At 43.5% G+C, this 27185-nt stretch overlaps 1 protein-coding gene across 3 annotated transcripts in view; it reads right to left on the bottom strand.

Annotated features, from left to right (window-relative positions):
• AMPKalpha (AMP-activated protein kinase alpha subunit) overlaps positions 1-25328 on the bottom strand; it is a 170760-nt gene extending 145432 nt beyond the window's left edge. The window contains exons 1-3 of one of the 3 annotated variants that reach the window (XR_010853811.1): positions 25048-25292; positions 17556-17697; positions 3746-3839 (exon numbers count right to left, since the gene is read on the bottom strand). Coding sequence is in view for 2 of the 3 variants with exons in the window: in XM_067108014.1 (XP_066964115.1) it covers positions 3746-3839; positions 17556-17697; positions 25048-25111 (300 nt within the window). In the remaining variant the exon portion in view is untranslated. Of the gene's footprint in view, positions 1-3745; positions 3840-17555; positions 17698-25047 lie in introns of all 3 variants that reach the window. The other 2 variants (XM_067108014.1, XM_067108015.1) reach the window with 2 other exon arrangements.
• Between the last annotated feature and the right edge of the window lie 1857 nt (positions 25329-27185).

The following is a 27185-nucleotide window of genomic DNA, read 5'->3' as shown; positions in this document are numbered from 1 at the left end:
CTTGGCGAGAGGAGAGAGAACTCAAGAGAATACTTGAGGTGTCGTGGAAAGGCCTAAGCAGAGGTACCGAAACTGGTAGATTTTTGGAAGATGAACCTTAGGTACACCTCCTGGAAATTGGATGAATGGGAATATGAAGATATGCAGCATCTTGCATATCAAGTGTGATCGCCCAGTCGCCTGGGTGAATGGAATCCATGACTGACTGGCTCGTCTCCATCCTGAACTTTGTTGTTATTACGAAGCGATTGAGGGGACTTATGTCCAGGACCGGTCTCCAGCCTCCTGACGCTTTGGGAACTACAAACAGACAATTGTAGAAGCCCTGAGAGTGAACGTCTTCCACTTCTTGATGGCTCTCTTCAGAAGGAGAGAGGATACTTCCTTCGAAAGGGCCGAATGTGTCTCTGAGCCTTTTGAGTAGGCCATCAAGGCAATGGGAGAGGATACTAAAGGAGGGTTCTCCAAAAATGGGATGCAGTAGCCCTCACTCTCTTCAGAATGAGAGAGGATACTTCCTTAGAAAGGGCCGAATGTCTCACTGAGCCTTTTGAGCAGGCTGTCAAGGCGATGGGAGAGGATACTAAAGGAGGGTTCTCCAAAAATGGGATGCAGTAGCCCTCCTTTAATACTCTGACGATCCATGGTTTTGCTCCCGAGATCCCACTTCTCCCAGAACAAGAGAAGTCTGGCTCCTACTGGGGCACAAAGGACTTCTGGCTCACTTCTTGGGAGGAAGTTTAGAGGAGGAGTTCTTCTTGGAGGGCCTGTGTTGAAAACGCAGATTGGCGCGAGGTCTTGCTTGAGATCTGGGTCTATTCCCCCAAAAGGAATGTTGTTGAACCGGACAGATGAACTTCAAGACGAAGGGAGCAGACGAAGAACAACTGTGCCAGCAGATCCTGTATGGACTACTACTGCAGATGTGATGTGATCTGCTCAACCATCGACTGCGGAAACAGATGCACTGAGTCCAGTGGCGAAAACAGTAAGGTGAATCTCTGAGATGTGACTCCAAAGGTGAAGAGAGACGCGAGTTCGGAAGAGACATCTCTTTTGACTTTATCAGCGCAAGAAAGAGCGCCAAACAGGTCTGCTGAGAAGAGATCATCTATTCCCCTCAAATTCTCGATCTTCTTAACAAGAGTTCCCACCATCCAGTCCAAAAAACTAAGTACAGGCAGTCCCCAGTTATCGGCGGTCTGGTTTTACAGCGCTTGTCTAGTGACGACGACGACCGGATTTTCTGCACCGATCTCCAGTTATCGGCACCAATCCCAGGTTATTGGCACTGATCTCCCAGTCATCGGCTCTGATCCCCAATTATCAGAGGCGCCGATCGCTGGTTATCAGCTCCGATCCCCAGTTATCAGCGCCGACTACCAGGGATCGGCACTATTATCACAGATTTTCAGTTATCGTCATGCTGTCGGGAATGGAATCCCCGCCAATAACCAGGGACTGCCTGTACTTAAAAAACCTTGAAGAGGTTTTTGACTAGATGACCAAGCTCCGACGACGAGAAAAAGACTTTTACAGAGGCAAAGGCTGACCAACGAGACAAGTCAGTAAGTCTGGAGAAGTCCCTTGGGGGGAGGCAGCAACCCCTAGGGAGGGAGCTTCCCCGGTTACGTACGGCTGATATTTCCTCTTGATCAGATGCAAGGGAGGGTTGGGCAAACGTTGCTTCGCCTTGCTCTCTCTTCAACATGAGTTGCCAATCTCCTTCACGGCTTTCCTAAAGGAAGACGAAAGTACCATCTTGGGAAGACAAGCATACTCAACCAGAACACTTGACATAAGGAAGGTAAAGGCAGGAGAAGGAGTAACTGGAGTAAAGAAGGCAGGATAGCTCGTGAGAAGGAAACGAAGAAGAGGCACCTAAGACGTGGGTGGAGAAGCATCTTGTTCTGCATCCTCTTCATCCGAAGGGACTGGAGAAAGAGATAGATCTTGAGCAGGCTTCGTTGTAGTGGGAGCTTTCTGAATAAAGCTCAAGACCTCGGATAATTGGTCCTTTAATGGCTAGAGAGGGTACGTCCAATTCCAGGGCGGGGAATTGTCGTCCTAGAGGATGTCTTGATGATGGCGCCGCATGCTGAGAGTCCGCAGCTGGGCAAACAGGAGCCGGTGCCTGGCAAGTGGGAACCAGTGCTGGGTGAGCGGGAGCGGTAGCTAGGAGCGCAGGAGCCAGAGCTGGGCGCACGGGAGCAGAAGCTGGGAGCACGGGAGTCGGAACTGGACTCTCGGGAGCAGGTGCCTCGAGATAAGCCAGACGCTCAGACAACAGGCACTGAGACCAATGCTTCTGACGTTTAGAATCCTTAAGCAAGTACAACAGTGGAGAATCCCAAGGGTATGCCGGAAGTTGACAAGAAGCGAACACTGCGGGATCAACCCCGTAGCTGCAAGATGGGAGCAGAAAATCCAAGGTGTCCCTGCAATGCTTGATCGGCAGATATCTTCTAAGGAGCGAGTCATCTCGGCGCCCTTTTCAATGGCCGGGATGAATTCAGGAAGCGTCTACAATGCCCGCGGTCGAAATCTGAATTCGAGCTTGAAGACAGCTGGTGCACGTCCAGTGACATGCCTTTCCACCAGCAGTCATTGGTCAAAGCCTGGGAACTAACAGCAGGTTCGACAGAGAGGGGCCAGTAACCCGTGGGCAAACCCCACCAGCTCCCTTGGACCTCCGGTATCTCTTCTCCTCCTCCACTAACACATCACTTGGCATTTTGTCACAAGACAATTTGTCGTTGAACACTTTGTCCATCAGGACGTAGGGATACCCCGATCTCTGAAACTGAATTCACCACCAAACTTTTCTTATCGAATTTAGATTCGATTCTAGATTCTAGGCTGGCAATGGAATCAGGGTCTGAAGCATGAGGGCTAGGCATGGGAGTGGGTGGAGGAAGAGAGGGAGGACTGAGGATGGGAGAAAGAGTATGTCCTGGGGTGGAGGGAAGAGCAAGACCGGAGTCTTGCTTTGGCTTAGGGGAAGAATCTTTACTCACAGAGGCCATACTTATGGCACGAGCGGCCGCCTTCCTAAGCCTATCTTTCTCAAGTTTAATAAGATGGGATTCAAACCTCTTCTAACTACAGTCATCCCAATCCTTGCATTCAGAACACATACTCTCCCTAGAACACACCTGCCCCCTACACTTAGTGCACATGATGTGCATCATAGCAACTCTTAAGTAATCTAGTCTTACAGCCCTTGCTAAAGAAATAATGGCTGGAAGCATTAGAATCTAACATGGCTAAACTAATAAGAAATTAAGCTAATGCAAATACAAACCGACAAAAGCCACAGTTTTAAAACTAAAGTGAATACTTCATAGACTTCAAGCAAGCTAAGAAACAACAGGCAGATCATGAAAGCAGGAGCTCAGAGAATGTTGTTGAAAGCGAGGCATAAAATAGAATGAACAGCTGGTTTCTGTCGCTCCCTCACTCCCATTACAGCAGGCGGGGCCTGTCACCCCCAACTTTGTAACCGATGCACTGCCACGAATTTTGAATTTACGATGATGTGCAAGCATACCCATTAGCTAAGTAGTTACTTGGTAAGTTACTTTTATAAAATTTGGTATATTTCATATCCACATTGCCATATGCCATACCTAGTTTTTAAAAATTCTTAACTTTTGGCTTTTTCACATTTCCTTCATAAAAATAAGCCATTCCCCTGCAAATTAATGAGCAAGTTATAACTAGTCATCACTATTCTAAAACTCACCTTCCCTTTCTCTTTAATGTAATCAAACAATTCACCTCCGGATGCATACTCCATTACCATGAAAATGTCAGTAGGGGTACTAATTACTTGATAGCTGAAATCATAAAGCAATTACTTTAATCACCATCATCTTTAATAAAAGTCAAATCTTAAACATATTAGATGCAAAGCATAAACTATGCTCAAAGGATTATTAGCATGTATATAAAGTTGTTTAACCAGGCTAAGTGACATCTCTAGAATCTAATTGTCTTTACCTGAAGGATTTGTTCATGAATGGGGAATGAAAGTTAATGAGATAAATTTTTTAAAAAGTTATGTGACAAGAGACCAAAGAGAATTGATGTAAGAAGAGAATTGATAAAAATCAAGAAAGAATGCAGCTTTTTAAAAAAAGTTATGTGACAAGAGACCAAAGAGAATTGATGTAAGAAGAGAATTGATAAAAATCTAGAAAGAATGCAGCTGGTGGCTGAGGCAACACTGAAAACCTCCCTAAAGCAGGTTTTTCTTGATGTTCTGGGTCACTGGAAACACAAGAGAGTCTGGGTGCCTTTTCCTGTCCCAGCTGGCTCTGAGGAAGAACTGAAGTACTCTCATATGAAGCCTCCCCAGTGAAACAAACTGTTCTATTGAGGCTAACGTCCCAAGGAGACTCATCCATTTGTTGGCCGAGCAGCTCTGAAGGGAGAGAAACTTGTCTGTCGTACGTAGACAGGACAATACTCTCTTTGAGGCTGGATAAGCCCGAAAAAGAAGAGAGTTCAGAGTCAACCCCAAATAAACTATTTCCTGTGAAGGAACCAGTTGAGACTTCTGATGATTGATCAACAATCCTAAATCCTGGGTTAACAGAAGTTTTCCAAAGGTCCTCCGTGCGAAAGAGCTTATCGTCTAAGTGAAGAGAGTTGTTTATCCCACGAGATGAAGCCAAGGTGCCAGGGAGGCCAGAACCCATGTAAAAACTTGAGGGGCTGTTGTTAATCCAAAACACAGCTCAAAATTAGAAGATTTGGTCCTGAAATACAAATCTTAGGTACTTCCTTGAATCCGGGTGTATGGAGATGAAGTACACATCTCGCATATCTATTGGGAACATCCAGTCTCCCTAACGAATAGCAACAAGAATGGAGTGACCTGTCTCTGTACGAAATTTTTTCTTGAGAACAAAGTCGTTCAGTGCACTTACAGGCTGGTCGGACGCCATCCTCCTGTAGTCTTGGGGACTACAAACAGCTGATTGTAGAACCCCTCTGAGCTTGGATCTGTGACAGTTTACCTCTTTGCCCTACATTTCCATTGGAGGCATGTTCATCAGCTCTCCAATAAGAGCTGAAAACTCATTTGAGTTTTTCACGGAGTAGGCAGCCAAGCTGATAGGCTTCCTGACTAAGGGAGGTCGATCTGTGAATGGGATTACATAGCCAAACCTGAGAACTTCCACTACCCATTGTTCTAGCCTTTTCTCCTTCCAAATCTCCCAAAAGAGAAGGAGCCTGGCACCTACAGGGGCACAGAGGACACTTGGTTCCTTTCTTGGCCGAAGACTTGGATGAAGATTTCTTGATCAACCGATTACTTTCGGGTGAAACACACGTCATGAAAACCTCTTGGTTGAGCTTCTTTACTTTTCCATGGAATTAAAGGGCTGCAGATGGAGAGGATGTCTTGGAGCTAAATGGTGGAAGTCTTGTTTCTTAGGGCACCTTGAGGAATGTACCAAAAGATCTTTGTCAATGAGTTCTTTTTAAAAAGTTGAACTTTAGGGCTGCAATCTATTATTCACCACTGGATGCGGGAACAAAAACTCACATACCAGAGGGGAGAAGAGAAGGATGGATTTTTGAGCTGTGGTGACTCCCTTTGAGGTGTAAGAGCAGCAAAGGTCCCTCTTCTTTAAAATTCCCATGACATAGAGAGAGGCCAATTCATGAGAACTGTCTCTAATTGCCTTATCCGCACAGGAGAGGACTCCAGGAAGATCTGAAGATAAATCCAACGGTGCCGTAGGGTGTTCCCGAATCTTAAGAGCTAGAGAGCCCACTGTCCAGTCTAAAAAACAGACCACTTCAAAAATCTTAAACATGTTCTTCAGCAAATGGTGGAGTTCAGCAGCGGAGAACATTATCTTGGCTGCTGAAAAGGCTGACCTGCAGAAAAAGTCAATCAGACCAGAGAAGTCCCCTGGGAGGAGGCAGGGACCCCCAAGGAAGGAGCTTTTCCGGTGGCATAACACATACCTTTTGTTCTACAGCCTTGTAGGGGGGAGTAATTGAAACAAGCCTTCCCTTTCTCTTTTTTGTCCAAAAGCCAAGTCTCAACTTCGCTCAGTGCTTTCCTTGCAGAGGTGGATAGCAACATCTTATGTAACTTAGAAAATTCACTCGGAAGACCACTCATCTGAAAGCCTGATGCAGGCGAAGACGGAGCAACCAGAGAGAAAAAGGTGGGAAAGTTGCATAGGAGAAACCGCAACAATGCAGCATAAGCAGAATCAGGGGAATCATCTTCTGGCTCCTTATCCAAATCTTCCTCAAATGAAGAGACCAGAGATAATGACATATCTTTAGCAGGTTTCACAGATGAGGAAGGTCTCTTTAAAAATCCTAAAATATTATCTAAACGCTGCTGAATAGGAGCAAGAGACAGATCTCAACACCAAGACATCAAAGCCTGCTGCAGAAGAGGAGGCGCTGTTACTGAATGGCCTGGCGCCAGGCACTTCGAAGAAGTCAGGATAATCGGACACTACACTGTGAAGATTCTCCAAGCGAGTGGGCGCTAATGAGCACTTGGAAGCTTGTGGCTGCTCGGCAGTCACTGATCGCTCAAGAGACACTGAGCGCTTGACACCCACTGACTACTTTGGCACCAAAGAACACTCGGGCACCAAAGAATACTCGGGCACCAAAGAATACTCGGGCACCAAAGAACACTCAGGCAACAAAGGAAGCTCCGGTGCCAGTGGGAGCTACTGGGTGCGCAGGAGTTACTGGAAGCTCAGAAGCCGACTGGCGCTCGGGATCTGCTGCACCAATTGGCGCCACTGGGCACTTGCACCTTGAAGAGTCAGGAGAAGGAGCAGGAGAAAAACACTCTGCTGTGCCAACTGGCGCAATTAGACGCTTACGTCTAGAAACATCAGGAGAAGGTTCACGAGACAAGTGCTCTGATTTCTCCTTCGCTAACTGGCGCAGTGCTGGGGCTGATGTTGAACGTCAGAAGGAGGATCCATGGAAAAGCGCTCCAGGCTATCCCAAAAACTGCGAGACAGGTGAGACTCCTTCACCTTCTTGAATGGCACCGGAGGCAAGCGTGACACATCTGCCACAAACCTTTTCAGTGGTCTTGACACGTCACTGAAGCGCCATTGGCACCTCTGTTCAGGACTGGAAGCCTCTGAACTAGAAGAAAGATGGTGAGCCTCCAAAAAGATGCCTTTCCAATGGCTGTCATGCATTGTTGCCACCTGGGACTTTACAACAGGTGCGACTGAGGGGCCAACTACCTGTGGGCAGACTCCACCGCCCTCCCTTGGACCTCTGGTATGGCTTCTCCCAGGTTTGGGGGAGTATGCCAGGGACCTTCGCCTAGGAGAATCAGCAGGACGGATAGCCTGCTCCTCTACTAACACTTCACTTTTATCACTAAATTTATGTTCCATTAAGGAACGCACTGAAGCCCCTAACTGAGCCACTGTGTTTACTAGTAACCGAACTTACAATCGAATTTAGACTCCATACTGGTAATGGCATTGGGGTCAGGAGCAAGAGAGCTGGGTTAAGGATCAGGTGGTACAACTGAAGAGGTGGGAATGGGAGATTATCATCATTATACATTATTAAAGTACTTTCCAGCTTTCATAGGGCTGGCCTGATGGATTAGATTAAAATACTAGGTCTAGGCCTGAGGCCAAGCACTAGGACCCAATAGGTCATTCAGTATGATGATGAACAAATTAAAATGAAATTAAAACTTGCACATAGGCACATGCTCTCATACTGGAACACATACCTACAATAAATACATTTACTCATGCTTCCTTACATACATACTAAAAAGGTATATTAAAATTCAGAATATAAGTTACATATTTTAAAATTTTGCTTTTTTTTTTAATTCAACAAATGCTATAAGGGTTTTTGTGCTTTTATTACTTAATTATTTTTATATTTTATTAACTAAATCACAGGTCCTCATGAACACTAAAATTAGAACTGAAAATGTAAAAGATTGACAAAATTTCATTCAGTGATTTATTCCCAAAAGTTAACAGTCGCTGTTGGTCATACTTTGGACACCCTCATAACACATGTCTGACCATTATTATCTGAGCACTCGGAAGCCGGGCCACGTGAGCTGCTCATTAAGTGTCCATGTGTCAGACGAGCATGGCCTATTCTGAGACGTTAGAATTACTTGTGCATGTGTCTCTCTCCCCATATGATGAACTCCATTTAACATTAGGTTTTGTTTCAATTTATTTCTTTCAGGTTCTTCATTCCATCTGTATTGCCATTTACTTATGATACCCACTTTGTGTGTTACATAATTAGTAACAGGGATATTCACATTTGATCTTGTCATGTGGGTTGCTTCTTTGGCTGCTTTGACTGTCATGTAGGATGCTTCTTTGGCTGCTTTGTCTGCCTCTTCATTTCCTTTGATCTGTACATGGGCAGGGATCCAACATATTTCTACATTTTTTCCATTACTATATTAGTTATGGAGAAATAATTTAATTTGTTGTACAATACTATTCTTTTATTTGTAACTCTGAATAGATTCTAAAGTGCTTCTCAAGTCACTAAAAACCACAAAATTATTGAATGACGTTTTCTTTAATTATTTTTATACCTGATGCAATTCCACACAATTATGCTGTGAATATTGAGACATTATTAGATAGAGAGAACTGATAAGTTTTGTCTTGGGACACTGCAGTATATCCCACTCCGTGTTCTGATTTACATCCATCTACTGTACATATATTGCGTAATGTGGACCTTTTCGGCTTATATGCTCTATTGTATGTTGTCTATGGTGTTCTGGTGTATATGAGTAACTTTTTAATAAATACTTCAGATGTGCACAAATTCTCATTTTATTCATTGTCCAGGGAGGTGATTATACTATTGAAGGCACTTGTATATTTATATTCAGCAACTCAAACAATCTTCTAGCTCTAACTGGGAAAGGTGGTGGATGGTTATTCATAAATACATTGCTTAATTCGAATAATTTTTTTGTTGGAGAATCACTTGTCTGAATTCTTACAGCACTTTTCATTGTTACTAGCTCTCTATGGAAAGACAGAGGCAGTTTACCGCATTCAACTTGTAACGATGATTTTGGTGATGATCTAAAGGCTCCTGAGCATATTCTAAGGCCTTCATTGTGAATAGGGTCCATTTTCAGCGCTGCGTCTGATGCTGAGCCAAATACTTCACATCCATAATCAATGATGGACAGAACTGTTGCTTTATACAGTACAGTAAGGGTATGTCTATCGGCTCCCCAAGCAGCATTCGATAGTCTTCTAATTACATTTAATGCTCTTTTACATTTAGATTTTACATATGTGGGCTTTCCAGTTCAAGTGAGTACCAAATACTAATCCCAAAAATGTTGCTGTTTGGCCAATTGGAATACTGTGGTTTCTGATTTTTAAATCTATTTCCTTACCTTTTTTCCATTTTTATTTTTATAAAACATGAGTTTTATCTATGGAAAATTTAAAGCCTACAGATGAGGCCCATTCATCTATTTTTACCATGCTTTTATTAATGATTCATTCTGCATGTTTTATTCAAAAGCTGAATAATATATGGCAAAATCATCCATATACAAGTTACTTTTAAAGTCAATAGGTAGAATATTACCAATTTCATTAATTGCTAAAGTAAACAGTGTCACCAAGGACACTTCCCTCTGAAACACCATTTTCAAGTGGAAATATTCTAGACAGAAAATCATCAATTCTCACCTAAAAACTGTGATTTGTCAAAAGGTTTTGTATAAACCTAGGTAAATGTCCACGGATGTTGTTGTTTTGTGAAGTTTTTAATATAGCATACCTCTATGTAGTATTGTATGCTTTTTCAATGTCAAAAAAGACATCTATAGTAATTTGTTTTCGTTCAAAACCTCTACGTATATGGTCTTCTAAGTTACAGAGGGAATCTAATGTAGATCTGTTACACTATGACCCGAACTGAGTGGGAGTCAAAATGTTATTTTCTCGAATGTGCCATGTTAGTCGAGCATTTACCATTTTCTCTTGCAATCTGCATAAGCAGCTTGTTAGAGAAATTGGTCTGTATTTATTTACATTACTCAGATCCTTTCCAGGTTTGGGATAAGAATTATTATAGCTTTACGCCATTCATCTGGAAATAAATTTCGAAGCCACAAATGATTATAAAACTCTAATATTAAAGTATGACTTTGCCAAATGTGATAAGTGGTAGATCATCTCAAAACAAATACTGTCACCTCCAGGAGCAGATTTATTGCTGTTCGAGAGAGCATGTTCCGACTCTGACATATTAAATTTTCTTTTATAATATATATCTTCTTTGTTTCGAAATTTGTTATTAATTCTATTCTATTTTTCTTTGTACGCCAGTGTTCATCTAAATTTTTATCACTACTTACATTTGCTAAATTTTCTCTTATTATGTTATTTCTTTTGGATTAAGTGTTCTTTTCCCATCTTTTAATATGGCATGTCTAGGTGGTTTAACATAGGTACCATTTATTTTCCTGAATTTTTCCCATATTTTTTGTATGGGAGTATTATTAGAGAGATCTGATTAATATTTACTCCATGAAATGATTCTTCCTTGAATTACTTCTTTTTTAAATTTTGTAGATATTTTGTTGTATAAAGTTTTAATGTATCAATTTCTGCTAATAATATAGTCACTTTTTGTAAAGTTCCTTCTAATATCGCCAATGTTTTATTTCTTTTACTGAACTTTCTATTCAAATTATCTAATCGTCTCCTTATCGAGTGTGTAAAAACGCCAGATGTCTCTTCATTTCTCATCAATCACAACTATGTATCGCATTTATCAACACAGCAAGAATCTTATGTACATATTCATAAGTAGAATTTTCTGACCTTTTTGCCGATATGTTTTATCACTGTATGTATATTATGTTTCAATATTGCTATTTGTTTGCCTGTTAACAAACACAAATTGCTCTCACTCAGTGTGCAGGTCACGGCAATGGAGGTCGGGCACTCCGTTTCCGTCCGCATGCTGCTATGTATACCTGTGCCCAGGTAAATAAATCAGTCAGTACCCAGTTCTGTCCCTTTGACCTCACAACTGGTGACATGAGGAGTGATGGTAAACACAGCGGTTTTGGCTTCTCCATTAACGGACTCACTACGGCTGCTTTACCTTCAGAGAGTCTTTAACGGAACCACACGGCGACAAAAGTCTAGGCCGCTGAAAGCTCCGTCCTCGGAGAACACCCAAGCCACAAATGGTATAATTGCGGCATACCTCCTTCAGGTACGTTCTAGCTTTTTCGAATGGTTTGGCCCTGCCATTTACAGTTCACGTTGACCGTATTCAGAAGTCATTAACAGAACCATACGCCGTATAATTTTGACTTCTGACAAGCGCCCCAACACCATTAACGGACTAAATACGGCGCTTATTTCAGGTTTTGGTGTAAGGCAAAGGAGGTAGAAAGTTGTTCGAGGATGCACAGATCCTCGTCCCTCTCGCCTTCACGGGCAGCAATAAAACCAGGCGTAAATATTCCGTTCTGTTGACAAACACCACAGCCTGGTTTTTGTGGGCAGACATCCATTTCCGAGTAGAGCAAATCACAGACAAGGAGACCAAGGTGGACGTCACCATCACAACGCTGCCCCAGAGAGAGCGCAACACGCCCACAACCTGATTACCCAGCCCCTAGGGGACGCATCGCCCGAGGACACCTGGGACGAACTACGAGGTCTCATGCTGCTGTCGGGCGTCGACTTGGGCAGATGGAGGAGGGAAATCAGCTTGTCATGGAAAATATTCTTGCGGCGCCTTCCACAGGAGGTGATGGCGCAAATAACAGATGCGGATGCCCTCTCAATGGGCAAATTGGTAAACGTTACAAACAAGCTCCACGAGGCCACCAAGGCCTCCAAACACACCGCAACACCTGCAGCATGCAACCTGGTAACAAAAGAAGTCGAAGTATAGGACACGAATGCGGAATACAGGAAGAAGGCGCCGCCGCAACAGCAGAAGATGTGGAAAAATCCAGCCTGGTGTTACTTCCACCGGAGGTTTGGAAGAGCCGCCAGAAATTGCAGAGCCCCTTGTTCTTTTACAAAAACTGAGAAAGGGACCACAAATAACAGCAGTGGCCGCAAACCTTAAGGAACCCCAGTCAGTGGGATTCTTCATCCATGATGCCATATCAGGAAGACGGATGCTGGTAGACACCAGGGCTATGCAGTCAGTATTTCCGCCGTTGAGGGAGGACCGCGACCACACGTCCGGCGCCGCAACCACACTAGTGGCCGCAAATGGAAGCCCCATCCGCTATTATGGAACTCTGACCGGCAGAATATCCATCCTAGGCCATAAATATGACTGGCCCTTCGTCATCGCGGATGTCAAGTTTCCTCTCCTGGGCGCCGATTTCCTTGCACATCACGGACTACTAGTAGATGTCAGCCAAAAATGCCTGCTGGATGCTGGAACCTGCTGCTCTCGACCGCTCTCCACTGGACTGGGAATGCCCGCCGTATGCTCCATCTCTTTGAACAAATACAGCATCCTCCTCCATGAGTTCCCAGACGTCTTCAAGCCAGAACTGCATCAGTTGCCTAGGGCCCAGGCCAAGCACGGCATCCATCACCATATCACCACTACAGGCCCGCCGACACATGCCAAGTTCCACAACCTGCCACCCAAGAAACTCCAAGATGCTAAACGAGCCTTCACCAGGATGGAATGGATGGGTATCTGCAGGAAGGCATTGAGTCCGTGGGCTTTCCCCCCTCCACATGGTAAGGAAACCAGACGGTTCCTGGAGGCCCTGTGGGGACTATTGTCAGCTGAACCTAATAACACCAAACCACTATCCCCTGCCGAACATGCAGAACCTAACAGGCGCCCTGCACAGGGCCAAGATATTCACAAAAATAGATTTGCTCTAGTCTTATCTTCAGGTACCAGTGCACCCCGATGACGTCCCAGAGACAGCCATCATCACGTCATTTGGAACTTATACCTTCTCCTACTCCACCTTTGGCCTCAGGAACGCTGGGGCCACATTCCAATGCCTAATGAACACCATCTTGGGGGACCTACCTTTCTGCGTCTGCTACGTAGACGACATCCTGATCTTCTCCAGGTCCCCGGAGGAGCACCTGCGCCACGTCCGAGCTGTGTTGTAATGCCTTCAGGAGAACAGTTTAGTTGTCATGTTCAACAAGTGTACCTTTGAGCGGAAAAGGTAAACTTCCTTTTTTTTTGAGATCTCTCCAGCAGGTGTCTGAACCGCATGGCCCCAAAGTGGATGCAGTGAAGAAGTTTCCCAACACCAAAATCCATCAAGTCCCTGCAGGAGTTCCTCGGCATGGTCAACCACTACCATCGCTTCATACCGAACATCGCCCACATCACGTATCCCCTAACTGGAGTACTGAAGGGGAAGCCGAAAGCTCTGATGTGGCCAGCTCCACAGCAGCAGGCGTTTGAACAGATGAAGGCAGCCCTCGCCATAGCCACCACCTTAACACCTCACTACCCCACCGGCCCCCTGAGACTTACCACCGACGCCAGCAACATCGCTTGCGGAGCCATGCTGGAGCAGGTAGTAGTACCTCCCGACGGTCTCAGACTGTTCCACAAGGTGGCCAGAAACAACCCCGATGGTGGAAGCATCAACAAGAGCTTGCACAGAAGCCCTACTGCCAAGTTGGATAAGCTGTTTCAGTGTGCCTGACAACATAACTACAGACAGAGGCCAGGCATTCTTATCGGAGCTCTGGGTCTCCCTGGCACGCCTGATGGGGACGACTCTCCACAGTACGATGGCATACAACCCTGCGGCTAACGGTATGGTGGAAAGAACCCACCGTTCATTAAAAGCAGCTCTGATGGCATGTTGCACCGATGAAAATTGGAAGGCGCAGCTACCCTGGGTCCTGCTGGGTCTCCGCACCGCACCAAGGGCAAACGGCGATGAATCTCCCGCAGAGAAAGTCTGCAGCGAAACACTGTCCATGCCCAGATAATTCCTCCCCATGGTGCCAGACGACACAGATACGCCCCTCCCAAGGCTGAGGGAAATAGCAAAGGAGTTCGCAGCCTGCCAAAAGACTTTCGCAGACAGGACCCATGTTTTCATCCCAGAAGGCCTGAGTACCTGCACGCATGTCTTCATCAGGAACGACGCCTGTCGCCCAACCTTGACCAGACCATACAGGGGGGCCATACCGAGTCGTCCACAGGACATCCAAGGCCTACCTCGTCAACATCCACGGGCGGGAAGACTGGATATCTGTCAACAGATTAAAGCTAACCTAACCTTCCTGTTGGACAGCGGAACTAGGGAGGAGACCGGCAGGCGCCCCAGAATTCCTCTACAAAACAAGACTTTGGATGAAGAGTTCGACATCCCGAAACGCAGTCGAGGACTTCCCAAGGGCCACACTAAGGATGTCACTTGCTTGGCAAAGCCGCCGGGCAATCCAGCAGTCGAAGCCTCCCCCGCAATCGCAGGTATCAAGAATTAGGGGCCGGCTCCTGCTCCCAAAGAGATTCCGTGATTGAAAATTCAAGAAGTCTTCCAATCATTATTTCATAATAATTGTCTTGGGGGTGACGAGGTACTTGGAAAGATGTCAGACATCTCTCATTTCTCATCAATCACAACCATGTATCGCATTTATCAACACAACAAGAATCTCATGTATATATTCATATGCCGAATTTCCTGGCCTTTTCGCCGATATATGTTATATCATTATATGTACAATATGTCTCTTAATATTGTTATTTGTTTGCCTCTTAAACACAAACTGCTCTCGCTCAGTGTGCGGGTCACAGCAATCAGAGGTTGGGCACTCCGTTTCCGTCCGCATGCTGCTATGTATACTTGTGCCCAGGTAAATAAATCAGTCAGTACTCAGTTCTGTCCCTTTGACCTCACAAGTGTTTTATATTTATTAATTCCGTTAACTTCTCGAACCACCATGGAACTTTGGGTTTTGTTGGATGGGGTTCTGAGTTTGGTATTGCTTTATCAGCAGCATTTTTAATGAAAGGAACAAGAAATTTATTAGTTTCATTATGGTCTTTTAAATATTCAAATGGTGGGATATTTCTAGTGTGCATTTCATATCACTCCCAATCTGCTTTACAAATGTTATAGTGAGAGACATGTTTTGCAGGATTAATTTGTAATAAGGAAATTAATATTGCGAAATGATCACTTGTGTGCAAGTCATCAACTGTATTCCAATCTAATGTCAACTATACTTCTTGTACATATAGAGTCAAGTCTACTGAGGAAAATGTTCCACGTGCTTTTGAAAAATGTGCTAATTTCATTAAGTGTACTGAGGAAAATGTTCCACGTGCTTTTGAAAAATTTGTGCTAATTTCATCATCATGTATACAGCACATGTTTGAATCCATGAACTCTATTTTACTCCCTGTTAAACTAAGATATAATTAATTGTTCTATTTGAGTTTGTACAATTACAGTCCCATATTGGGTTGTGAGCATTAAAATCACCTACTATTAATGTAGGTTCCTTGGTATTAAGTAAATCTTTTAAGTTTATCAGTGTTGTAATTTTTATTAGGTTGGTTGTATAAATTATAAAATGTAATTATTGTTTTCTATTCGTATTTTAATACTTGATATTTGCAAGTCAGTAAAGTTTACAGGTACTCTGTTGTAACATACTTTGTTATGTACATATATAATAGTACCTACATTTCCTTCTTCTTCTCTAGCTGCAGATACTAAGGTATAACCTATTGTTGATATTGTTTTGTTGACGTTATAAACATATCATCATTGGTTCGTATTCCCCTGGTAATCGTTGTATTTCTCCCAAATGTAATCTGGTCTGCAGACCATTTACATTCCATTGTATAATATAATTATTGAAAATATGTTGGTGTGTTCAAGTGTTATTTTCGTTTTGTGGATCATCAATTTCCATTTTTTCTAAAATTTTATTTATAGTATTTATCTGTTTTTCGTCATAAAATATTAGGTGTCCAATGCACATACAGCCTTTTTCGTGAGTGTCTAAACTAGTAGTTTCTTTGTTTCTGTATCTTATAAAATTTCTTCAAGATGACATGATACCGAAGACGACTAGCTCTAGCCGAGTTGCCATTTCCTCTTGTTCCGAGGGGAACTACCTTACAAAGCGAGAGGAGGGCCCTGAGAAGAGGTTGCTGAACCCTCCCCACCCCACCCTTGCGATCTTCACCCAATAAGCGAGCAAAGAGGGTGAAGGAATGAGATCTCTCCTGAAAGAGATATCCCTCTCGAAGGGAGAGGAGAGATCTCTCCCAAAGGAGAGACAGAAGAAAGCTAAAGGGAGAGAGACACAGAAGAAGGAGAGGCTACCAATGACTTACCAACAACGCCCAGCAACCCTCCTCCAAAGTTCCCTTCTGGCAACTCTTCCACAGCACAGGCAGCAAAGAGCAACACTCAGCACAAGTCCGAATAGGATTGCAGTCACGCCCTTGTGCGGAGGGCGTGAGGCCCAATGATAGGGGAGCAAACTTGTTACGCCCAAGTCAATGAAAGGGAGCGAAATATTATGCCCCTGGCCACCAATCCCAAAACACAGATGTTGGGGAACGACGGCCTATGTAAGGCTATCATAAATCGTGGGTTTGTATATTAATAAACATCAAACACACAATACATACAAAAAATACAAAAAAGATCCCATCAGAAAAAAAGAGCTTAATGACAGTCAGGCAAAGCACTCCAACAACACGTCTGCAACACGACAGCCAAAAGCAAACTGGTATGTTTACATCTGGGCAGGCAGGTATTCCCACCTACCTGATGGTAGCTACTGCGTAACCACCTTGTTCTAGAGTTTAATGGCCATTTTCAGCTTCAACGTAAGTAATTCCTAATGTAAAGGAACAATGGTTTGTATATCATTTAGGAATAATTTAATTTCATATATATTAACTTACAGGCTAAATCAGGATGGTTTAGAACACTATCTGTGTCAGTTAAGCATTGGGTTAGATCACATCATCTAGGGAAAAAATACATAGCTCCCTCATGGGATCAAATTATTGTGAAGGCAATAATGTATCATCTGGTTTTTCTTATCTCTCTGTTGATGGTACTGAATCTCTTCAACAGGAATTAAGCCAATCAACAATGTTATTTTGCTTACCAGCTAACTGGCATTCTGTTGGGGAAGAAAATTGCATCACATGCACCACAGACCTAAGGTCCAGTGATTGGGGAGAAGCTACAGAAGGATGTCTAGAATAATTTGGAGACTTTATCGTTCATAAGTTTTTTGAATATGGGTTCCTTGGCACATTCACCAACAGGAGAACAACACATGGATAAGTGCAATACGCAGAAAAGAGGGAAAATGAAAATAAACCAATAAAGACATTTCTGGAATAATAAAACAAAAATGGAAAGTATGTTCAGACGTTATCATGGCACCATGCTAAATTAACCATTTCATGGTCCAACTGAAAAATGCAAAAAAAATATTAATATACTGTACAGTAATACCAATATTTAAATACAGACAACACTGTTAACTCACAGCTTAATGATATGTGGATGGCGAAACAATTTGAGGTTAGTTATCTCCCTTTTGATTTTACTGACCATATCTAAATTTTTTATGGTCCTTCTGTTGAGGATCTTAATTGCTACCTTTGTACCTGTGAGGATATGCTCTCCATCTGAAAAAGAAAGGTAAATATTAATTCACATCCAAAACTTAAAGGTGAACTGAGCAATGCCATGCACAGATTAAGTCTAGTCTATAACTTTTTTGTACTTTATAACTTTAGCATCACTGAGACCTCATTACTTTGGTCCCTTAAATGTTAATATGCAAAGGGCTATCATTTATTACACTGGCTTATGAACAGAACAATTATGCAACTGGGTAGTTTTGGCACAAAATGATGGTTAGTCAGTTTCCAAGGTTGAATATTTGGGCCTGGACTGTCTTTTGAGAGACACATGTGGCAAGCAAAACTTCCTGATTAGTAAATAATATGATGAACAATCACAAAGAAAATAAATCATCCTTGGATTAAAGGCCTTCAAATAAACTAGGAAGACTCCTTGCACGTGAATTTCTGAACGGAGATACAGTATTTTTGATGTTCTCGCTTCTGCCCATTGTTTTAGTGACATTATGCAGTATAGCCTTTTGTGCACTGATGCGATAACTTTGGACACACCAAAGACAACAAGCTCGTCCCTTCCACTTGGCAGTAACTGGCAATGAGTTGCTAGTAAAAATGTACTGTACCTAAAAGTTCTGATGATTAACAAGAAGTCAAAGATAGAATGGGAATCTTATGACTCCTGACCACTGGAATGACCAAACAGATATAAAAATGATGATAAGTTTGCTGCATTACACTCCACCTATATCAGAGACAAAAACATACTGCACTATTACTTCATGTATCAGAGTGCACAAGATCTCAGACTAATACAATTTTTTTTTAGCTGCATTTTAAAAAATGGGATTTCCGGTCAAGTCATTGAGGTTGAAACACCTTGAAATTTACTAGTGATGATACCTAAGACAACCATGCCAGTGAATGTGGACAGAAAGAGCCTTCAGTAAATGTTCATCCTTCTAAGCAGCTACTAACACTACTGATTATGCAGTATGAACTGACGACTTCAGGGATGGTAACCATTCTACTGTCCCTGAAGTTGTCTGTTCAAATCTCCCAAGTTACAAATCTTTAGCAATTATAATTCCCCTTCTGTGCTATTCCCAAGGTAGAGCAAATTGAATGTTAAACAACATTTGTAGCTTAATGTTGTGAATATAGAAAATGTCATGGTGTACAGTGATAAAAATTCATAAAAAGCTACATGTTTCAATGTACCAATCAGCTAGCATGGTGGTGGGGAGGGGATGATATAGATTATAAGTGCAAAACCTGCATTCAGTAATTACTGAGACAAGCTGTTACTTTTTATATTCAATTACCACTAAATTAGTATATATCAATCAGTTCAAGAGGAAACCCAGGCTATCATGAAAAATCACAATTTTTTAAAGTAAATTGTATTTTTCCTAACTGTACAAACCAGAGGTCCTTTACATTACGAATTACTTACAGCGATGCTGAAAACGGCCATCAAAACTCTTGAAAAAGGTGGTTAGGCAGTAACTACTGCCCAGTAGGCAGGAGTCCCGCCTGCCCAGATGTAAACATTCCAATTTGCCTTTCGGCCCAGGTTTCAGATTGAGGGGTGGCATGAGGCAGGCATAAATGTAATGTAAAGGACCTCAGGTTTGTATAGCTAGGAAATATACAATTTACTTTAAAAACTTGTGATTTGTTCCTACATGATATACAAACCATCATTTTACATTAGGAAGACTCACTTGTTGGAGGGAGGAATCTGAATGAGTCTCTGAACTGACTGTAGTTCATCACACCTGGTCTACTCCACCTGGTCAAAAGAGTGAGTAGTAGTACTATGACTCTGACATATTGATCATATAGGAACTGCAAGATCAGTTGTCAGACTTCTGGACCTTTTCAAATGAGTGATGGATCATGACTCATACAAAAATAGACTAGGAAGAATCTAAAGAGTCGCTCAGAGGCAGTAAGGCAAAAACCAGAAAAGGCTTTGTCTTATTGCCGGGGTCTCCTTCCTCCTCTTGCTAGAGGAAGGGACAAGGAAGGAGGAGGAGGAGAGGCCAGTCACTCTTGTAATCTCTCACTTTCAGAAACGTACACCTTAGGCAAGATGCTACCTGTCCTCTTATAGGAGCCGGGTAAGAAAACACAACTTGTTAAGCAGCCACCACAGGTCCAAGGAAAGGGGGTTCCAAGGACTCATGGGCAAAAACCCAACGGCAGAAAGACATAAATGTGGTCTGATGAGACCACATGGAGTATACAGGTGTTGTCAATGTCTGCTGCAGAGTACGCCCTTCCGATCATCTCACGAGGTCAGAAAGAAAGATGTGTCCTTGAACACTTTCTTGGGAGAGTTAGTACTAGTGAAAAGTTGTCAACATCTATCACGGATGTCGAGACTTCTTCAGAAAGTACCGCAGCACCCTAACAGGACAAAGCAGTGACTGATCTGGATCAACAACTTCAAAGTCCAAGGGGGAGGGGATCATGAAGAACTCAAACCTGGCAACAGGTTCCGACAGGTTCGGAGTTCATTATGACATTTGAGATGGAGTCAAGCTACTGATCCCCCTCCCCTGAATGCTCACAGCAAAGAAGGTCCATGAAGATCGTCTATCCTCTTCTCCAATGCTGGAACAAGACCAGAGATGGTCTTCAGAGTCAGAATGCTGTCTGACGACTCTTGCAAGGGCGCATGCGGAGCATGAGGCAGGAACCCTAAAAGAGATTCACATACTGCCCAGGGGCCTGAGGTCCCTGGAAGAGCAAGACCAATCAAGGCTTCTCATCAGTACCTAAATCTTGACTGAGGAGAACAGGGCTGCTTTCAGGTGAAAGACTAGGTCGAATGTGGACCCAAGTCTTCACAACTGAACTAGAGAGAAGCAACTCTCGGCGAAGACGACGAGGAAGCCCGTAACCTGCTGAAGAGTGGATATATGACCAGAGAAAAGTCCCATCAACAACACCAACCAGCGAAGATGGCTCCAATCCCTGGGTACTGCTGCATAGGATTGATAGAGATATCCAGCTATCTCTGCTGCCGCTCAGTGAGAAGCCTATGCTTGCAAGAGAAGCCATATAGTCTCTAGTTGTGAAGGCACAGGGATTGTACCGCCTGAAGAACCGCTTCACATGTTGCTGACACAGAAGGTTGGGTCAGGGAGGAACTCTTCTCGGTGCCTCAGAAGCAGAGCTAGCAGGTTGGGCAAAAGGCGAAGTCTTCCAGCATTCATCTAAATTCGGAGTGAACAACACTTTCCTGAACACCTTGCGAATTAGACAAATACGAAGGGAAGATGAAGATGTCGAGATTGTCCCACCGTGTCAGCATGCATCACCGTAGCAGTCTGTGGGTTTGGTATGATGAAGCAGAAGACCTACAGACTCCTGTTGAAATGGGAGGCGAACAGAAAAATGATAGAGAGCCCTCAAGTCGAGCAACCTCTCCGTGAAGAGTTGAGTGAAGGGAACTCTCTGTCCCCGTCACTCGATGCCAGAGGCTGAGCTTGCCTGCCAATACATCCCATTCCCAGGATGGAAAAAGGGTTGAAAGAGACACATATGTGCACTTTCTAAGAAGAGAATGAGGAAGGCTGGGTGTTCTGGAATGCCCTTGGAGCATGAGACTTATTAGGGGCTGAGGGAAGTCTAGCCTGCCACTGTCCAGAGGACAAGGCAGTTGCCCTGACACGTTCCTCGACTACTGTGGTATCTACTTACTCTCCACAAAAGAGGGAGGCAGAATCAAGTAAAGGTTCGTTCCTGAGGGAATGTGATGGCTCGTGACTTACTAGACTGGAGATCAGAATCAGGACAATGTCCCTCTTCCTAGCACTAGAATTGCCCACAGGTTGCTGTCTGGTGCTGGGTAGGCAAACCCACCCTCAGACTGGAACAGTCTCTGGAAGACAGAGACCTCTTCAGGAATGATCGCATCTGAGGCGGAAAAGCCTTGAAAAAGTGAAGGATCACAGATTCTTCAGGAGATTACCTGGAGGGACACCATAGAGTCCGGACGAGCCAGGGCCAGGAAAATCTGCTAGTCAGCATAGGACCCCTCCAAGGCACGAAGAATTGCTTCTGAAGAGAGGGAAGGAGCTTGATTGGGTAGCTCAACCAAAATGAACTCCTTGTCCAAGGAAAAGGAATTCATCTGGTCAAGAAAGCCCTTATAGCAAGCAAGGACCGCGGCAACCACAATGAAACCCCTGCAAGGAGCAGTGAGTAGTTATTCACAGGGGATGCCGTGGTCCTCTCCCCGAGATCTTTGTGCTGACGAATCGGCGTGAAGATCTCTGCGAAAAGAAAATCGAGGGTGTCAGCATCCTGCAGAAGAAGACCATCAAGTCCTCCTGGGGCGTGATACTCCCAATCTCTCCTCCTTGGAGGGATAACCTTGCCAGAACCAGGAAAACCATCCTCGACTACTCGGATGTACGACAAGCTGATCTGAGAACCAAACCCGGAATGTAGATCCCTGTAGTGGAACTCCAAAGAAACAAAACTTGTCGGAGTACTCTCTATCCAACTCACACCCTGCGGCAGCAACCGAAAGGGTTTAAGGGAAGAGGAGAGGAGAAAATACTCTTACCTGTCCTACTCGAAGAACCAGCAAGAGAGGCCAACCACAGGTGATCATCAACCAGTGATGACAGCAGCACTGAGTGGGGGAGAGGGCTAATGCCAAGGCAAAGCGGCTATCCTGAAGAGAGCGAAAGTTCACTTGAGCTGTCTCCTGAAGGAAAGAGAACCTTGACAGCATTCTGTTCGCCAAACCGAGCGAGCCAAGTCGATCAAGTAAATGCGATCGGGGGATAGGTGAGCAAGCCAAACCACACGAGCCGAGCTGATTATGCAAATGCGACCAGGGGCTGGGCGAGCAAGCCGAGCCAATTTCGAAACACGATCAGGGACTGGGCGAGCAAGCTGAGCCAGTTTTGAAACGTGATCAGGGGCTGGGCAAGCAAGCAGGGCTGAGCCAAGCCAAGCCGGGAAAGCTAGGCCGTGATCTAGCACTGTCCTCAAGACATGCTTTAATCTCCTCTGAGGCCGAAGCCCCTTGAGATGAAGGTTTAAAGGGGATTCTTGTCTGCTAACCCGAGTGCTCGAACCCAAGGGTCTGAGACACAAATTTCAGAAAAGGCCTAGCACTCAAAACGAAGCAGGCAGGAAGTGTCAAAACATCTAAATGTTTCGACACCTTCTCTCGTCCTGTGCCTAAACCAGCCTAGCGAACGAACTCCCTGGTACTGGTTTGGGGAGTGCCCGAGATTCCGCAGAATCCCAGACACTCAACGACTCACTAGTCGAGTGCTTGCGATCCCAAGGAATCCGAGCGACTGCTTGAAATTCCAAGGCGTCTGAGCGCTCCACAAGACTACAGAATCTCGTAACAATCATCGAAAGTACACTCCTCCCGGCTTCTGAAGAAAACAGAGGAGGGACAGGCACAAAATCAGTCTTAGATAATGACTTCTAAGAACTAGAACTGAGAGTGCAGCCTCGAAAGGTCATGCACTCGAGGCCCCGGAGACACGAGACCCCAAAGGGGAAACTGTGAATAAGGAACTTGAAATAAAGGTAAGGAGAAAGAAAGGCCAGTTATAAAAAACGAAAACAGAAAGAAGCATAAGTAACTCGGAGTATGGATCCACACATCGTTTCATCCATTCCTTAACATCCGTTAGGGTTGCAGTACGGAGAATTAGGAGGGTTTTCCTCATCGTAGAGTTAACGGTGTAACGTGATTGGTTGGATAAGTATTTATAGGTGTCGGACCCCCCGCACCCCACCTTTTCCTCAGTAAGAAGTCAGGCTGTGTACCAAAAGCTCCCCTATAAGGGTGTGCATGTGTGGCAGCATTCAAAATAGCAGCAGTAGTTAAGCAATTTGTCTTTGTAAATGCTACCTCGGTCATCTTGTTCCTCCTGTGTTTGTGTAAGGGTTTTTCATCTCTTTAATGCAATATACAATAAGATCTGATCACCTTCTCACCTTACGTGGTCTACCCCACCCATAACCCCGCTTTCCCTAGGGGTCCCTTAAATTGTAGGATAATAACAAAGCAGGGGAGAAAATCACTTTGTCCCAGAGGTATACCCTACCCATAGGCTAACCTGGCTTTCCCAACAGGTCCCCTACCTTGTTGGATGAAGTTCTGTGGTTAATTACAGGCTAATTACAGTCGTGCAACAAAAATTGAAGGTAAATCCTAAATTAGCAACCAAAATATTGAAGAAAAGTTAATTTGCAAGGAAATCCCCAACACAGACTTAATACTTAGTTCTACAGTCTGGTCTTTCTCCCAATGTTTTCCCTCACCCAAAACCCTGCATTCCCAAAGGGTCCCCAACCATGTTGGGTAGATATTAGGGTAATTCTATATATTAGCTCCACGTCTGTTTTTACCTTTTCAACTGGTATTTTCTACACTTTTCGGGGTTCTGATACTGGCGGTGCATCTGTCTGTTGTCGGCCAAAGGGAATGTCCCTTTGCCGTGTTTAGTACTGGCCGGGGGCGGTACCCATACGTTAACAAGTTATTGCACTTGCCGGACGGGATATGAACCGTTCAAAACAGACGTACCCGTGCTCTGTCTTGTGATGATCACGTATAGAAACCCCTTGTTGGATGGATTTCCAGGGGTTAATTACAGGTTAATTAGACTCGAGCACCAAAAATGAAAGGCAAATTCATAATTAGCAACCAAAAAACTGTAGAAAAAGTCAAGTTATAATGCCGTCGGCGACGTGGAGCTACCCTATAGTTCTACCGATATTAGGTTAATGATAATTGACTGACAAACACCACCACCTCCTTCATCAGCAACACTAAAAGTATAGGAATAATAAATTCCCAAGGTAATAGTCCGTGCAGAGCTGTTGCTTAGAATTACTGTTGGGTTAGGTAAAGGCAAGTCTGGTTAGGTCATATTGTCTCTGAAATGCCTAGCCTACTGCAGAAATGCCCATTTGAATGACAGCAGCCATAGCCTAACCCCTACTTTGCATTCGCTCCCAGATACCTTTGCCCTTTGCGATCCGTTCATTTTCGTTTTGTTTTTCGACCCCAGAAACAGCTTTCCACTAGAATCCCCAGTCGTGACTAATACTTACGGAGGCTGGGGAAGCAAGGGGGGGTGATCTGCACCAAAATAAGCCTAAAGGTCAGAAATGCATAAAACATGAAGTAACTGTGAAATTGAAGTCTCAATGTATGACGCACGGTATGGTAGCCTAAACATGCTTAACAAATAGTGAATTGTTAAATCACGGTAATAATAAACACAAAAAAACACATCGTAGATAAAAGGTTAAATCGTCATAAGTTATGACTAGACTTTTATCTAGATTAGTCTATTATTAATCATCTAGGTTCGACCTAGCCTCTGCAGTACTTACATTTGACTTTGCCAAAAGTTCCTGATCCCAGCGTGTTTCCAATCTGATAGTGACCAATTTTCATTGAGGGTAATGGTCTGGGATCCAGGTCCTTGTCCTTGACCCAACTCCATGTTAGCAGAATGCTCTGGTAATTAGTAGGGAAGATATATCAGGGTACTGTACCACTTGTTTACAACTTGTAATCTGGCAACAGCGATCTCCCGAAGGCAGTTCCCTATTCAGGGACAGACGACGCAAATCGCAGGAAACCAACTAATTGTTCTCATAGATCCCCTCCCACGTCATTATCAGCTGTGGAGGTAAAGCGCGAAAGGCTGCGGAATTTACGTGGAGATAGGCAAAGTTTGTTTGGAATAAACATCACGCAAGAAATACCTTGTATAGATTGCATTAAGGACGCCCTTTGATGGTAATTGAATCCGCAGAATTATCGTTTGATTTTATGTTCATCCTTCAATGACCTGTTACATCTTCAAAATTGTCGATACGTTCAGTTTAATTGTCAATTACATTGTGAAACACTTAAAACCTTTAGGATGTTTACTGTTGTATATTTCCGATATGTCTTATTAAAGTTAAGATTATTCCTTTAAGTATGGCAGCTCAACTGTATGTTATTAATATAACTTGATATCAAGTCGTTGCATCTTGTACGTAATTTCTTTTAGGTACCGAACGTCTTAAGGCTAAGAGACATTAGTTACAATCTCGTGTTTGGGCGATAAAAATAGGGTGGGGGGGGGGGAAGATTGTTGCAAAGTAGAAAGAAGGTATGAAACATTTAAAAAAAATTAAGAACACAGTTGGAGAGGTCTGAGGAAAGGGATAGCCAGTACATAGAGACCATAATTTGGGCTCTAACACCTTTGACTGGGATTAGTGAAAAGATTATGAAGGCATTGAAAAATAACACCAACAGACGATAATTCTGTGACAAGATTAACTGTACATCCATGGAATAATTTATAATAGTAAATGCAACTATTTGTATTAACCCATACATAGATATCATAAATCAAACAAACAATCTTACAAAGTAAAAATTGCACATTTCAAGGACAGTTTCTAAGGCCAGTGTCAAACAACCACTTAGTTAAACTCTTACTAGTTACGTGCATGTACCAAGGTACGAAGAAGAGAGAGAGAGAGAGAGAGAGAGAGAGAGAGAGAGAGAGAGAGAGAGAGAGAGAGAGAGAGAGAGAGAGAGAGAGGTGTGTTGTGGGAAAGAGAATTGAAATTGAAGTACATTATATACAATATTCTTAATTGCAATCAACCGCCCGTCTTCCAACTCTTGCTCAAGAACATGTAAGGTCTTTTGCTCACGGAGGACTTCAACTGCTCCAAGCCATGGAAACAAGTGGGGACAATCACAATAGGAGAGCCCAATCTCGATAGACGTCTGGCTGGCAGTAAAGGCAACATTTTTTTTTTTTTTTTTTTTTTTAAACACACATTTCTCACAAAGAAATGAAATGATCCCAAACAAAAGCAGAAGCGATATGTAGAAGAGAAAGTAGCTCTGAAACTCCATTCATGTAGCAATCGAAAGAGCCTAAGACTGAACAAAAAAATTTCAAATAAATCGCCAATGGAATGCGTAATGTAAGCAGAGAAAAGACTACCTAATGGCAATCAATACAGAAAGAACAGTTATGGGCATGTTGCACAAATGAATAGTTAAAGATTGGTATTCCATGTAGCCAAGGAAACATTAAATACCTTTCAGTAGTACGCTGGCAGACTGTGCAGTGGACATGGACTGCTACAATTTTGTACGATTTACTACCTCGAACTTATCACTTTCTTCATTTAGCTAACCGGATACTTTAATGCCCGATCTTGGGTATTTAAGTTAAGCTTATGCAGCCGTAACATCAACCTAAATATAAGTGCCATCTGGTTGCAGTGATCACTTTCCTGCTTTAACAATGACACTTCTTAGCAACATTCATAAACTGAGTCAAAACAAGAGCATGGGTGGTAAAGGGATTCCTTAAGAATTTAGAGTTTAACTTCATTTTCCAACTTCCTGCAAGTTGTATATTTTACCTTCGGAATGCGATATCTCCTTAGCGGTCGCGAGAAGAGTACTTTTTGTGTTGGGGCACTAAGGCCTCCAATGATAAAGTATA

This window comes from Macrobrachium rosenbergii, chromosome 8 (genome assembly GCF_040412425.1).
Source record: "Macrobrachium rosenbergii isolate ZJJX-2024 chromosome 8, ASM4041242v1, whole genome shotgun sequence".
NCBI lineage: Eukaryota > Metazoa > Arthropoda > Malacostraca > Decapoda > Palaemonidae > Macrobrachium > Macrobrachium rosenbergii.
This window is presented reverse-complemented; position numbering and strand designations above follow the sequence as displayed.